General features: G+C 37.0%; 2 protein-coding genes across 5 annotated transcripts in view; one reads left to right on the top strand and one right to left on the bottom strand.

Annotated features, from left to right (window-relative positions):
* Blos1 (biogenesis of lysosome-related organelles complex 1 subunit 1) overlaps positions 1–11,860 on the top strand; it is a 57,902-nt gene extending 46,042 nt beyond the window's left edge. The window contains exons 4-6 of the mRNA XM_068392415.1: positions 743–960; positions 2,319–2,390; positions 11,723–11,860. Coding sequence (XP_068248516.1) covers positions 743–960; positions 2,319–2,374 — 274 coding nt within the window. The 3' untranslated portion in view covers positions 2,375–2,390; positions 11,723–11,860. The remainder of the gene's footprint in view (positions 1–742; positions 961–2,318; positions 2,391–11,722) is intronic.
* The window catches only part of LOC137657832 (EEIG family member 2), a 46,858-nt gene continuing 40,298 nt past the window's right edge, over positions 9,448–16,007 (bottom strand). For all 4 annotated transcript variants that reach the window (XM_068392412.1, XM_068392413.1, XM_068392411.1 and 1 more), the window contains 2 exons: positions 14,962–15,161; positions 9,448–12,044 (listed from right to left, as the gene is read on the bottom strand). In XM_068392412.1, coding sequence (XP_068248513.1) covers positions 11,941–12,044; positions 14,962–15,161 — 304 coding nt within the window. In that variant the 3' untranslated portion in view covers positions 9,448–11,940. The remainder of the gene's footprint in view (positions 12,045–14,961; positions 15,162–16,007) is intronic.

Here is a 16,007-nt window from a genome sequence, read left to right as displayed (position 1 = left end):
GTGCAAACTGTGACCAGTTAGGTGAAATTGTTTCTAATGTCAAGAACCATTATCTTGAGTATATAGTATCTACGTAGGCAATTGATTGATACCCATTTACTAGGTTTAGTGTATGCTGTTCATGTAAGCAAGTAATTGGTATATATGTACTAATTTTTATATAATTGCATTGATTTACCTCTGGCATGGGGAAAATACAAAAGAAAATTAATTTGTAATCGTTGTGAAATTTTGGGAAGAACTTTCTGTTCCTGATGAATATTTAGTTTCATCACCAATTTGTCCGAGACTAAATTCCTTTCCTTAATCTAAATCTAACTTTTTTCTTGAATTTTGTGTTTTTAAGTCCAAAAGTACTAAAATTGTATAATTTCTAACTTTTTTCTTTTATTTTGTGTTTTTAAGTCTAAAAGTAATAAAATTGTATAATTTCTAACTTTTTTCTTAAATTGTGTGTTTTTAAAGTCCAAAAGTAATAAAATTGTATAATTTATTAATGATCTACTCGAAGTTCACTAATCAAATAAAAACAACAATGAAATATAGGTTTGTACAATGGTTAGGCTGGAGGAACGTAGAGAGTAGAGGTCCCCTTTTTTGTTTGGTTTCTTTGTTGATGTCGGCTATCCCCCAAAATTGGGGGAAGTGCCTTTGGTATATAGATGGATGGACAATGTTAAAAAATTTTAAACTTTCAAGTATTTTAGATATTCTCATGTAAAATTGGCATTTATCATTGCAGCGTTGCTCAGGCTTATCTGAACCAGAAGCGACTGGATAGTGAAGCAAGCCAACTTGAACAAAATGCCACAAACTTTCAGAGGCAGACATCGCAGTGGCTTGGACTGATCGCTTCTTTTACCGACTCGATGAAAGAAGTTGGACACGTGCAGAACTGGGCCTCTACGATTGAAGGAGACATGCAGACCATTGCCACAGCCTTAGAATATGCCTATAAGGGTAAGTGTTAGAGAAGTTTAGATTATGTAATTACGTTTTCAGTACTTTTAGCTTTTATGAAAAAGATTAGGCACTGAATGGATTAATTTTTACCAGGCAAATGAGCTACAATAAAAAGCTTACATAGTTCTTTAAAAGGTGGCGACTGAATGGAGGTGGCATGAAACCAAACTCCTGTGTAAATTGGTTAATAGTTTATATATCCTGTTCAAGACCTTAAAAAGATTTAGTACATATATTTTACCATCTGGTATTCTTACCCCTATAGCATAGTCACCAGACTCAGAAGGTGACGACGTGTATATAAACACATCTTGTATAAAACGGGTAAGGTTTTATGTTCACCCTTCATAGAAAATAATAAGTGGATTGTTTAGAAGAAAAAAAAAAAACTTTTATTCTTTGTCTTTGGGTAGAGTACAATTCCATACCCTTGATCATATAACTTTTTATTTTCAAAGTGTTATGATCTTAATGTTGCAGGTTTGAAGTAACCAATGCCTTGATTGTTGGGTGACATCAGAAATATTAAGATAACATTCACTGAAAGTTTTGAACTTACTCTTATATTTAAGCTGGTTCTGTATTTACTGTAGCTTCTCAAGGTACTGAAATCCTTTGGGTCCAAAGGGACCTCTTGGTGCTATTAGCTAGAATGGGTTTAACACCAGCTGAGGATATCAAGAACTTTCATGATTCACTCAACAGATAACTTCAAGAATCTCATATCAGACTTCCTCTAAAAGGACCAAGTGCAGTAATTGTTTATGTGTATATCAGTTTAATTAATGTTTTGACATTCTTTGGCCAGCATCCTTTTATTTATTTATTTCCCTTTTCTTTCCCTTAGTAGTTTTTCATATAGTAGTAGTTTAGGACTCTGGTATGAAGGAATCCCTATGTACATCACATCAAGTCTAGAATTGTAACTTGTTTGGTGGCCTCATTAACCCTTTTTGGAAATTTCCAACCCTTAACCCCCAGGGGGTTATTTTTTTCCCAGCACATTTTGCAGTATATATTTTTTAAATTGCTCTAAAAGCCTTAATTTTTATCATAGAGAGGTCAGGTTGGTCTCATTCTCTTGGAAAATGCCTGAATTTTCTCAAAAAATTATCAAAAATATGAAAAGAAAAATTTTTATAGCATTTTTTTTGCAAGGACGTACCGGTACGTCCATTGGGGTAAAGGGATGGCTTTTGTGAAACGTACCAGTACGTCCTTTGGGGGTAAAAGGGTTAAACTACTTCATAATGCTGTCCGTATGTACATCCAATTTCATAAATCATATGTTATCCTTAAGTATAAAATTATGTTATTTCACAAGGCACCTATCCCATTGGTTTTTTTTGTTACAGTTGAACAGCAAGTTGGAAGTGGCGCTGGCGGTGGCAGTAGTAGTTCGACATCTTAGGGACTTTTACACATACGTAAATATTATTTCTAATTAAAATTTGTTTATCATTTGTGAGCTTTTTAACTTTCATAATGTGATATTTTCTAGTATAATGTTTAAAGATATGTGCAATTTTTAATATTTTTAAATGATTGATTTTAATAAGTTGAGGCAATTTGGATTTTATTTTCAGTAATGTAACAAGTTTGTCATAAGGAAGTTGAATATTACGAAACAATGAGTAAGCATTTAGCTTATTGTTCTTGATGTCTGAATAATAATCTTCTGATAATTTAACATACACATTTTACAAAAGTTAAAATTAATTCTGGATTGTTCCTAAAGTAACAGAAATTAGGGGTATGTTGTAAATGTAAGTCATCACCGGTAAATTTATTTGTACTGTATTGTTTATTAGCTTTTATATGGCTAGATTTTGAGTCAATTCATTAAATGTTTGTTCCTACACAAATACACACCCTCGTCCTTTAATAGGAACTGTGTTTTCAGCTTGGGTGGAACTTTGTTTTCAGCTGTATGAGATTACAGACACAATCCAGGTGCCACCAGCTGGCGGTTTTCATTTTCGTTTTTTCTTCTAGATAAGTGTGAGAATTTATTTTTGTGCTATGGAAATTAAGGAAAGAGTAAGGTTTTGCTGTTTTCTCGGTGACTGTAGCAGACCGATTTTTTTTTGTGTAACTGCTGACACACACTTCTTGATCATGTCCAGCAGACCGATTTTTTTTTGTGTAACTGCTGACACACACTTCTTGATCATGTCCAGCAGACCGATTTTTTTTGGTGTAACTGCTGACACACACTTCTTGATCATGTCCAGCAGACCGATTTTTTTTTTTTGTGTAACTGCTGACACACACTTCTTGATCATGTCCAGCAGACCGATTTTTTTTTTGTGTAACTGCTGACACACACTTCTTGATCATGTCCAGCAGACCGATTTTTTTTTTGTGTAACTGCTGACACACACTTCTTGATCATGTCCAGCAGACCGATTTTTTTTTTGTGTAACTGCTGACACACACTTCTTGATCATGTCCAGCAGACCGATTTTTTTTCGTGTAACTGCTGACACACACTTCTTGATCATGTCCAGCAGACCGATTTTTTTTCGTGTAACTGCTGACACACACTTCTTGATCATGTCCAGCAGACCGATTTTTTTTTGTGTAACTGCTAACACACACTTCTTGATCATGTTCAACAGCCCTCCTGTTGCTGTTTATTCCCTCACAAGTGTGGACTGGTGGTCGTTGCAACAGAGGTTGGACATCATTGTACACCTTTGATAGAAGCAGATCTTCAAATTACTCCTTCACCTCTGCCACACATTCGTGTCTTCACACTGCTGATCAGAAGGAAAAGATTCCGCCGTTCTTTTCACCTTTATGAACGTAATAGTCCTATAAAACTGATCAACATATTTGTGACTCCTGCAGGTTTTCTCCATGGAAGACTCTTGCACAAGAGTCTCAGTAACTCCTTCACCAAAGACAAAGATCTAGAGGACCCAGGGAAACAATGAAATAACACCCCTACACATTGGTGATGAACTACTGTGCGCACGAGCGTTCTTACAGAAGTTTGTTCTCACTACGCCCTCCCATTAGCGCATTACTATGAACAGCAGCACCAGCTTACCTTTTCACGCACCCCCCTGATCTGTTTGCGTGCCCCTAACCATGCATGCCCATTAGTGAGCGACTACAGGACTGGCACCACATTTGTTTACGCACTTCCACCAGTTTGTTCACGCACACTCCTGCCACCTAACCTGTTAGTGTGCCCCCTTGGTAAGCGCACAATCCTACAGGAGTGCCATCTCCCTTGTTTGCGTGACACCTTATCAATTCAATTGCACACTCGTGCAGGAATGCCTCCTCACCTCCTCGTCCCTTCGTGAATAGACATTACTACAGTACATGTTGTGCGGCAAGTGTAGTTGGTCTCGGACCAAATTCTGTGCCCTCAGCCAGATGCTGCGGCTTCACCCGAAGGAGAAGTCGTCATTTGAATAGGTCTGATCAACAAAGCAGTCTCTCTCCAAAGACTAGTGATCTTTGAATACATGAGAATAATATACTTTCAAAAGAAGCAGTACGTACTAAGATCGTACCCAGCACTCAAGACACCTGTTTCTAGCACTCAGTCTCATATTAGATCAAACTCTCATTTTCTCAGTCAGAAGAATAGGCCCCTCATCAACCCGAGTAAGTTTCATACCTACAATGTTCTTGCCTCATAGGCAAGGCGAGAGGTTACTTATTGGAAATGCTTACTTCCCCAAGAATATGTTTGGGTATAAGTTCAGGTGTTGACAGCCCTTGCTTGGGTCGCAGAATTTGCATCTGCTTCGTCCTGCTGTTCCATTACATGATACTTTGAAAGGGTAGCCTAGGACCTTTCTCATCTCTTGTACAGGCTATGAGATTTTACTTGCTTGACCGCCAATGTTTCCTTGTGACCTCCACTCCACCTTTGTGTTTTGTCTTTAAGGGATCATAAGTAGTGTGTTCACTCCCTGCATGATAGGTTGCCCATAAACATTCTTCATTATCAGAATATTCCATGGGATCCACCATGCCCTGCAATCTAGGAACTTATAATCAGTTACCTCAGTTACCTTGATCGGGAACCTCAAGTTCATTTACAACGATCAAGATCAGGAGCCTTACGATCATGTACAGCGATCAGGAACCTTATGATTGGTTACCAAGATCAGGAACATTACGATCAGTTACTGAGATCAGGAATATTACAATCAGAAATCAGGCAATTGGGAACCACATGATCAGGAACAACAATCAGAATTTACACTTGTGCCTCAAGGGTTCGTCTCCCTTGAATCACTAGTTTACTTGTTCCACCACAGTGCGCATACCGCAAAAGAGGAGGAGGGATTCATCGAAGCACAGGGCAACCAATCTGGTGTAGTCTCGATACTTAGGCCAATCCCTGGGCATGATTTTGTGGGAGGAGCAGTTCCATATCAAAACCCAACCCCCAGGTAGTATATTTGATACAGGGTAGATAAGTACATGCGCCAGTTATTAGCACTCGGTCTTGCACAAAACCAAGCAAGAGCTGTGTTGGTTGTGACGTGGGAAGCCGCCTTCGTCGCAATCCTGCCTTGGAACCTTCCTGGGATACTAAAGTGACACCATCACGCATGAAATTCCAATTCGCTGATACTACTACTCAATCTAAATGTTCTCACACTCAGAGCCTGATCCATGACTGAGTTTTCCCATATGCCAAGATCTTTCATCTTGTCTGCACTTGAAGCATGGTTACAGATGACTTTCCAAATCAGATCTCTGTACTCATCGTGCACGAGCAGTTGTCAGTAAGGATCCTCCTCGCCAACCAAGTTCTTTTGTGTAGGTAATGGGAGTCCTTCCACTGTAACGATAGGAACCTAGATCCCGTAAGCTTTTTTGCTGAAATACTCCTGTCGATCAAACCAGGAGATTCTATGCTGATGGTAGAAACCCTGATGGAGACTCAAGCGTTAGAACACGACGTCCCGACATCTGACTCTGCAGCCACGGAAGCTACTTCCATGGCCAGCCTCCAAGCCACATCAATGTTTGATCGGTGGGTAGTCAAACGCTAAAGTACAGTGCAGGGTTTGTCAAATCCTATGTACGAGGCAGTACATAGATTTGGTCTGAGCAAACGTCAAGAGCAAAGCCTTCTTGATGCACCATTCAGGTGCCCCTTTCTACCCTACTACAAGGGGTTCACTTTAGCATCGAGAAGACAGGCTGCCTTACCTCATGTCTCGATCTGTGGATTTAAGATGTATCAAGAGAAAGTTCTTTAGGACTCTCAGACAGAGGGTGGAATATCTGGGAGTATCTTAGCATAACAGCTATTGGGGGCTCCCTGGAAAACATTCATAGGAAGTGTAAACATAGTTGTTTGTACAGGGCCTTTTGGATCTACAAAGACAACACCTTCAAATTAGGCTAGTTCTGCATGCCCACCATCCCAGCTATAGCTCCTGTTCCCTTTACTTTCTTGTTGGGTAACAATAGGAACATGAGCAACTACTGTAGTACGTAGCTGTATGACAAACTCCCTCATGAATATTCCTCTCCTCTGAGAATGCACTCTTCACAGTGAGGAAGGACCACCAGAGTTTCTTCCCATCTAGAGGATGATTGATAGAAGAGAAGCACCTGGTTCTCAACTTACCAGTATTGCTTGCAGTGTTTCTCTTTAGCAAGCTTTCCAAAAAGTTTGATAGAGAACTTGGTAACAATGATGGTTGACATAGCTTCCAGTGTTTTATGTTAGTAATCTGAAAATATTTTATCTGAGGAGCAACATCTTGGTGATGTGAAGAAGCCTCCCTCGCAAAATGGCGAGTCAGTGAAGGGGGAAGGGAGGGCGCGAATCATGAGAGCGCAATCTATGGAGGAAAAGCATTCTGATCCTCAGAACTGGTGAATGGCAGACGCACCTCGCACTCTCCAAAACTACAGAATAAACGCGCTTTTCGCTCTCCTACCCTTTAGGAAGGCGGATGCCATTCCCATTCTCACTGTTGGTGCTCACCCCTGCTTGGCTTTCTGCTACGGTTTCTTGCGAGGCTCATACGTATAAACAATACCTGGGCCTTTAGGAGTAAAAGGAAGTGCAAGTTTCATTGATAATGAAGGTGGGCGATCAGATGAGGTTTGATGTGTTGGTAAGAGACTCGTAATAAACTGACGGGAATCACGGACTGTAGCCTGAGAATTCGCCGAGATCCATAGTCGGATACAAACATTCAATCATAGGAATCCAGAGGGGTCACAGGAGGGGAAAGCGTAGGTACCAAAGGATGCTTCTCAACCGGAGAACATCGAACTTCAGTCTGGATATCCTCAACAACTGGCATTACAGATGTAGCGAGAGGATCAGCCTTAAGTTTAGGTTCGTCTATTCCACTAATGTAAATCACTAATGTAAACAAAACGGTGAATATCTTCAAGCATCATTTGATGCAACACCTGATTCTCATTCTTCTTTGTCTCCCCTTGGGGACCCTTGGGAAGAGTTTTAGAAGAAAGAGCAGGCAGGGGAATTTCAATAGTTGGAGGACGAGACTTAGGCCTCTCATCCAACTCCGAAAATGAAGATTCTGAAGGAAAACAATCACGCTTTGCTCTCCTCTTCTTCCTACTAGGAAATCTCCCTCACTGGGAGGTCGACCACTTCCACGCGCAACATAAGATTCCGACAAGTAGTGATGGCCCCTACATGCCGGACACAAAGGATGAGGACTTGCATCCTCACGACTTATATATTCCACGACGACGCCCATTGATGCTAGGACAAGTACTGTATGCATTACAATCACTTGCTTTGCACTTATACTGAAAAAACAGGGAAAAAGCAATATTAACACAAGAGAAAACAAATTCTAAGGCCGGATGAAAGCACACTTCCGAACAGAACAACAGCCCGAGTTTAGAATGCCTTACTCAGTTCAATTCGGACTCTGTTCACCATACACACTGGTGGAGGGAGGCTGCCAAGACTTTCGTCATTCATCATTGGCCATTTCCAGCTAGTTTCTTTTGCGTAGGAACAAAATAACTGTTTTGTGTAAGTCAGATATATTACACTGGTGGAGGGAGGCTGCCAAGACTTTCGTCATTCATCATTGGCCATTTCCAGCTAGTTTCTTTTGCGTAGGAACAAAATAACTGTTTTGTGTAAGTCAGATATATTACACTGGTGGAGGGAGGCTGCCAAGACTTTTGTCATTCATCATTGGCCATTTCCAGCTAGTTTCTTTTGCGTAGGAACAAAATAACCTTTTTGTGTAAGTCGAATATATTACACTGGTGGAGGGAGGCTGCCAAGACTTTCGTCATTCATCACTGGCCATTTCCAGCTAGTTTCTTTTGCGTAGGAACAAAATAACTGTTTTGTGTAAGTCAGATATATTACACTGGTGGAGGGAGGCTGCCAAGACTTTCGTCATTCATCATTGGCCATTTCCAGCTAGTTTCTTTTGCGTAGGAACAAAATAACTGTTTTGTGTAAGTCAGATATATTACACTGGTGGAGGGAGGCTGCCAAGACTTTCGTCATACATCATTTGGCATTTCCAGCTAGTTTCTTTTGCGTTGGAACATAACTGTTTTTTGCAAGTCGGATATATTACACTGGTGGAGGGAGGCTGCCAAGACTTTCGTCATTCATCACTGGCCATTTCCAGCTAGTTTCTTTTGCGTAGTAACAAAATAACTGTTTTGTGTAAGTCAGATATATTAGTATCTCCCCCTTCATCTTCCTTACAAGGGGAAGGATGGATAGAATGTAGGACATTTTATGCCTAATTGGCCATACATCGGGACGACATTCTTCGAAGGATACGTTTTCTGCCTCAACAGTGTTAGCAGACAGAAACCTAGCTTAATCCATGAGAACATATTCTCAATTGTTGGGAGGTGGTAGAAATCGACGCTCCTCCACCTCTATCAGGTCACTGTATGTCAACATCCCTGGATAAAATTTTAATACACCTAGTATTGTTTATAGGTGGCTTTTTCTCCTAAAGAAGTCTAAGTGTCTCCCTTTAAAGGATGAGGTTTTGTATTTGTGTTGGAACAAATCACAAATTTTAAAGCTAATTTTTATTTTTCCTAACTATACAAACCCGAATCCTTTAAGTTTCACTTCCTACCTCAAGGTGAAGGCAAAGTGGTTACACTAGTGTGCTGGCTGGAGGGCTAGGCTCACCCGCCAGTAACTACTAAAACCTCATTATATAACTGAACCGCAGAGTTACAACCAAGTTGAAAATATACTGCGAGTTACAACCAAGTTGAAAATATACTGCCTATTAAAGGACTCGGGGGTTATATAGTTAGAAAAAATTCAAATAACTTATGAAATGACAAATTCGTAGATAATTTGTATTTCCTGGAGTTATTTATGTGGATTACCTTCCAGCTACGCCGAAAGATTATCCACATAAGTAACGGAAGGTTTGCTAGTATGGGAACAACTCTTGATTTTAAGCAATGTTAAAAATATTTAATACAAGAAAAGGATTGTCAATACTTACATCAAGTTTATGGACTTTACTGAATAATTGTTATTTTTCTATTTACAAAGTAAATTACAAACAGAACTACACACATAAGTCTGAAAGGTAACATTGGTACATTTGTTGTGGAATGTGGGCTCTATTGTCATTTATTTATGTCTGGATCATCACCATACCCAGGCAGAAGAAAAACATTATGCTAAATAATCAAGATGGTGTCGGTGAAGAAGTCCTGTTCTTTTTCATTCACTAAAAAATTTAAGTGTACAAACAAATACAAAATTTGAATTTTGGCTTTCTTTTGACTTCTATAGAAATTCAGTCCTATTCTTCAGAGTGAGCAACAATCGTAGATAAGATGGAAGTCACTTGTATGTAATTATGATATAACAATAAATACAAAATTCTCATCGAGTAAAATTCCCTTACAACATGACATACAAAAGTTACGGTGAAAAAACCTGAATACATCAAAATACATCTGGCAGCTTATCCATAACATTACTAAACATATATTAAAAAATATCACCAGTATCATCAAACATCTTCATATGCATCACTCTCGTGCCAGGGTTATAACATCTACAACATGTTGTGCATTTACCAACGTATTCAACAATGGCGTTTTATTTGTGAAAAAAAAATTAAATAAAATAGCCCATATCAGTCTGAGGTTTTTATACGATGCCCTATTATCTTCATAATTATTTACAAAGAAAAAAAAATGTGAAAGGCACACTAATCTATATGGCCTCAATATAAATATTTCTTCCATTTCACTTAAGCACCCAAATATGTTTGCAGTTGCTTGAAAAACCCAAATATATTTGCAATCAGTGCTTGACTAGTTTGTAAAGATATTTTTGCTTCATGAGCAGTGTAATATTGTTACAACAGTCCAAAATAAGAGAAACCTGTATATGTACTTATTTATGTATAGTGTCACATCTCCAAAAATGAAACTGCGCTCAAGTTTCTTTGGAATATAGTACATGAGAAAAAGGGGATGTGTGTTCTTCTTCCCCCCTTTGACCTCTGTAATTATGACATTGCTTTCACGGTGAGTTTCGTAACCAATTAAAGCTATACAATATTAATGTAGCTGAAGTGCTCAGGCTCATTAACTATTAGAATATAAAAGGACACTCGCTTTAAATTACAAATCAAGATTCTGTGCTTTCATTCGTTCAAACATTATTTCATAAGTACTCTTCATGGCACAGCTGCTGAGTAAATGACAATGGTTAAATTAATAGAAAGGGCCAATTAGCTGCTTGACTTACAAGCACATTGGCCATAGCGTTCTATCAGCAATTTGGTAAAAATAGTGTTCTACCATTCTATAAAAACTATTCACCAAACACTACATTTTTTTAAAAGTTGCCTTGAATCTACTCCGTTCTTTGAAAGAGAAAATTGTACATAATTCTAACAAACATTGGTTAACAATTGTCTGAATGTCCCTGTGGTTTTTTCTAGACAAAATAAAACTTCCCTATTTCAATAGATCTAGCACATGAGAAACAAATTTTACTCATTTTCTATAAGGTGTGCCAACTTAACAATATTGAATATTTAACTACAGCAGAATTCTTAACACTGTACTTTGATTCACAATGAGATTGGGGAGGGGGAGGACAGAACTTGCCCTTCATTATTCATTCCAGCATTTTTCAAGATTATAATACACACTGGGAAAGAGAATTAGAAAAAACAAGGGCAAATGAGATCATTTGCAATGTTGTGCTTTACGTACTATGTGAATAATGTAGCTTTAGCCTATGCACTTTCAATAGCCATTAAATTACTTTTAGCTACCAAAATGTGAATAAATCAAATGCCTTGAAGATTACAGTTCGCAAGTGGAAATATTGTAAATTCTGTCAATGCTGTATACATTTTAGAATCAATCAGAATTATCAGCAAACCCAATCTTCTTTTACACAGAAGGCACTTTTACATTACATCAAACACAGTAAAATAAAGTGACAGTTCATCAAGATTTTGTTGAGAAAAATTCAGGATAAGTAAGAGTGGATATAACTAAAATTTCACAACAGTATCAAGCACTTTTAGCATTCATTCACATCAAAAATATATTAAGAGAATTTTTCAACTGTTACCATATATCACAAATTTATAACTACATTATCAGGGATCGGGTCCATTGTATTTTTTTTTTTATTGATGACTTCTAATGCCTTTATTACATTTTCCATATTCATAAAACTTGCACCATTCACTTCAGTCTTTTTTTCCTTGGAAGCATTACAGCCATTTCTCCTCAATTACAGATAACATTATGAGGAGTCAATTCTGAAACCTTACCGACATTATCAACTTACAACGTATATTACATGCGACATCTATACAATATACCCCTCATTACTGGTTGTACAGGACTAGTAGGGTAGTGCAAGTTATAAATGAGATATGATTTCAAAATTGATATCCAACTGCTCTCTATTTTTGTCTGTGAATAATGATTAAACCCAGTTTACTGAAGCTGCTGCTATCTCTTATCAAACACTACAGGCTTGTATTCTCCTGATTTGAGACTCAAACCACCCAAGGCTGTAGTGCCGTCCTTTCCAATGTATAACTGTAGACCGGATGCTGAAATAAAAAAAAATAGTTATTAATCCTTATTCATAACGTGAAAACTGACTACTTTCATTACAAATTGTAAGTTGACCCTTTTACCCCCAAGCTATTTGGAACTTTCCAACCCTTAACCCCAAGGCATTTTCTTTTTCAAGCACATTTTGCAATATATTATTTTCTAATTCCCTAACAGCCTTAATTTTTGTCATAGAGAGGTCAGGTTGGTCTCATTCTTTTGGAAAATGCCTGAAGTTTCTCAAAGTTATCAAAAACATGCAAAAAAATGTAAATAAGTTTTTTGCAAGGACGTACCGTTACGTCCATGGGGGTAAAGGGATGAGTTTTGTGAAACATACCAGTACGTCCATTGGGGGTGAAAGGGTTAAACTTAGCAGATAAGGGTTATAACTGGATTTTTTTTCTGCAAACATCACTGGAAATTAAGTAATTACAGTAAGCTGGAAAGACCACATGCATCCAATAGACAGGAATGGCAATTAAGACTCCCCTTTCCAGATTAACCCTTTTACCCCAAAGGACGTACTGGTACGTTTCACAAAACTCATCCCTTTACCCCCATGGACGTACCGGTACGTCCTTGCAAAAAAAATGCTATAAATTTTATTTTTTTCATATTTTTGATAATTTTTTGAAAAAATTCAGGCATTTTCCAAGAGAATGAGACCAACCTGACCTCTCTATGACGAAAATTAAGGCTGTTAGAGAAATTAAAAAAAATATACTGCCAAATGTGCTAGGAAAAAAATAACCCCTTGGGGGTTAAGGGATGGAAATTTCCAAATAGCCTGGGGGTAAAAGGGTTAATACAATTTTAAAAAATAATCTATATAAAATGGCTGTGTTTAAGCATCTAGGACTCTCCCTTCCAGATTAATACTCTTTGAAAAATAATTTATAAAAGAATATTGTTTTTAAACATCAAACTAAGAAAGAAGCTTGCAATAAGACTTAATTTTTGTGGCACCCTAGCAGTACCAGCTGAACTCGGTTGAGTCCCTTGTTAGGCTGGGAGGAACGTAGAGAGTAGAGGTCCCATTTTTTGTTTTTGTTTCATTTTTCATTTGTTGATGTTGGCTAACTCCCAAAATTGTTGGAAGTGCCTTGGTATATGTATGTATTATAATTAAGTAAAAAAAAAAAAAAAAAAATTAAAAAAAAATTAAAGTAGATACAAGAAGACATTCCTGAGCTTTCAAAATAACAATTCAACTACAGCTTACAAGATACTATTAAATACCCTCCCTTTGTAGTTAGCCTATTATAGGAAAAGTTTATGTAGATACCTATACCCTGAAGAACACATGCACTTTGATATTACTATGAGTTAAAAATTAATTTACTGTACTATATTTATCAATATTTCTACCCTGTGAAAAGTATGTGTGTATTATATCTATACAGTATACCCTTAACAAATGAACTTTGAGATTGTAATAAGTTGAAAATTAATTCACTGCAATAGTTTTCAATAACGTCCACATTTGGTAGTGCTTTATATTCAATACCACTCTTTGCACTGCATAGAAAAGTATACGAGTGTATTTTTAAGAGACTTAAGTATCCAGAGAAAAAACTTATCTGGTTGGTACAGAGATGGAAAACTTTGCAAATTTTATCAAGTGAAGAACAATATATCTTACACAAAATAAGGATGTTAACCCTTTTACCCCCAGGCTCTTTGGAAATTTCCAACCCTTAACCCCCAAGGGGTTATTTTTTCCCAGCACATTTTGAAGTATATTTTTTTTAAATTGCTCTAAAAGACTTAATTTTTGTCATAGAGAGGTCAGGTTGGTCTCATTCTCTTGGAAAATGCCTGAATTTTCTCAAAAAATTATCAAAAATATGAAAAAAAAATTTTTTATAGCATTTTTTTGCAAGACCGGTACGTCCATGGGGGTAAAGGGATGGCTTTTGTGAAGCGTACCAGTACGTACTTTGGGGGTAAAAGGGTTAACACATGCACTTTGAGATTGTAATAAGTTGAAAATTAATTCACTGCACTTATCAATAGTTTTCAATCACGTCCACATTTGGTAGTGCTTTGTATTCAATACCACTCTTTGCACTGCATAGAAAAGTATACAAGTGTATTTTTAAGAGACTTAAGTATCCAGAGAAAAAACTTATCTGGTTGGTACAGAGATGGAAAACTTTGCAAATTTTATCAAGTGAAGAAACAATATATCTTACAAAAAATAAGGATGTTAAACTATGAGTAAATTATGGCCTTGTAATGACAAATACAACCCTAATGAGGAGGAGTGTTAATGTTCCATTCCTATTGAATGTTACAGTACATAAAGTTGTAGTATACTATGGCCTATGAAGAGAGACACAAAACGAGAAAAAAAGTCTTCAATAGGTTCATGAAATACTAACCCTTTTTCCCCCAAAGGACGTACTGGTACGTTTCACAAAACTCATCCCTTTACCCCCATGGACGTACCGGTACGTCCTTGCAAAAAAATGCTATAAAAATTATTTTTTTCATATTTTTGATAATTTTGAGAAAATTCAGGCATTTTCCAAGAGAATGAGACCAACCTGACCTCTCTATGACAAAAATTAAGTCTTTTAGAGCAATTTAAAAAAAATATACTGCAAAATGTGCTGGGGAAAAAAAAAACCCTTGGTGGTTAAGGGTTGGAAATTTCCAAAGAGCCTGGGGGTAAAAGGGTTAAAATATGTTTCAATGGAAATGCAGTAGATGTACAGCAATTCCATCTTGAAAACCCAAGTTTTTGAATTTGTAAATCACTCATTGTATATGTAATACCTCTCAGATTTTACTATATGTACAGTATTAAATTCATGCACTACTGTATATATTTTGAGTCCATTACTTGTACTAAATTCAGACTATTACTGTACTGTAATGTACTTCGAAGATACATAATGCCCTTACTTTCAGCGGCGTCATCTTGTTTTAGTGACTCTATCTTTGTGTCTTCAAAGAGTTGATTGATGATATCATTAGCATCAACGCGCGTTGCATCCACTCTGGATTCTTTATTAGCTTCGGTACTCGAATTCTTGGCACGACTAACTGTTGTACGTTCCAAGGATCCTCCATCGCTCATGCCATTGGATCCTGCGCTACTACTCCTGTAAAAAAAAAATTATGTTTACAAAAACCTTCAATGGTTAAATGTTGTGTTATTAATGATAATGGTAATAAGGTTTATTTATTATACTGTACAGTTAATCATAAGTGTTAAGTACACTTAAGTACACACTCTTGCTTACGTTATTTCTGCCAAAGTCAAAATTTATAAAATAGCAGAGATGTTCAAGGAGTACATAGCATTTATATAGTATTGTATATTTATTAATCAAACCCTGTCTGAATTACTCCTGGAAAGTGGTTAAAGGAGGACACTTAATCTGAAATAAAATAGGAAAAATAACCCTGTAATGAGATTTGCTCAATTGCCTACAGGGGTTTGTTACAACAATGACACATACCGGTAATTAGTTACAAAAGATCATGTTCTATGACAAAAATAAAAGTCCTTTTGAATATGATAACTAAAAAATATTTTCAAGCAGTAATTGTACGGTAAATACATATTTTCCCATAGAACAAGTTATTTCACAGATATAGTCAAATTTAATCCCATTTACACCTTGATAAAATTTTTCACGGGCCATTTTACATCCAAATTTCAATAAATTTACTGTAACAATAAATAATAATGCAGTTTTCCAGGGGTTGAAACAAGGAGTTAATGTTACTGTTTTTGATATTGGCTTTTAATTAAAGCACCTTCATAATCTTGTACTATTCCTTCATATTTATCGCCTTATAAAAGATTTAAATTAAATTTCCCATGTTCAGCGTTAAGCACTCACAAGACCCTTACATTTCCTTCATAGTGAGCATGAAGGGTGGAAGAAGTTTTCATTAAAATATGAAGATGCATTAGCCAGGATACATAGCACTCATTTACA

Source organism: Palaemon carinicauda, chromosome 18 (genome assembly GCF_036898095.1).
Source record: "Palaemon carinicauda isolate YSFRI2023 chromosome 18, ASM3689809v2, whole genome shotgun sequence".
Classification (NCBI taxonomy): Eukaryota; Metazoa; Arthropoda; class Malacostraca; order Decapoda; family Palaemonidae; genus Palaemon; species Palaemon carinicauda.
Note: the sequence above shows the minus strand (reverse complement) of the source record. Positions and strands in the feature narration are given on the sequence as shown.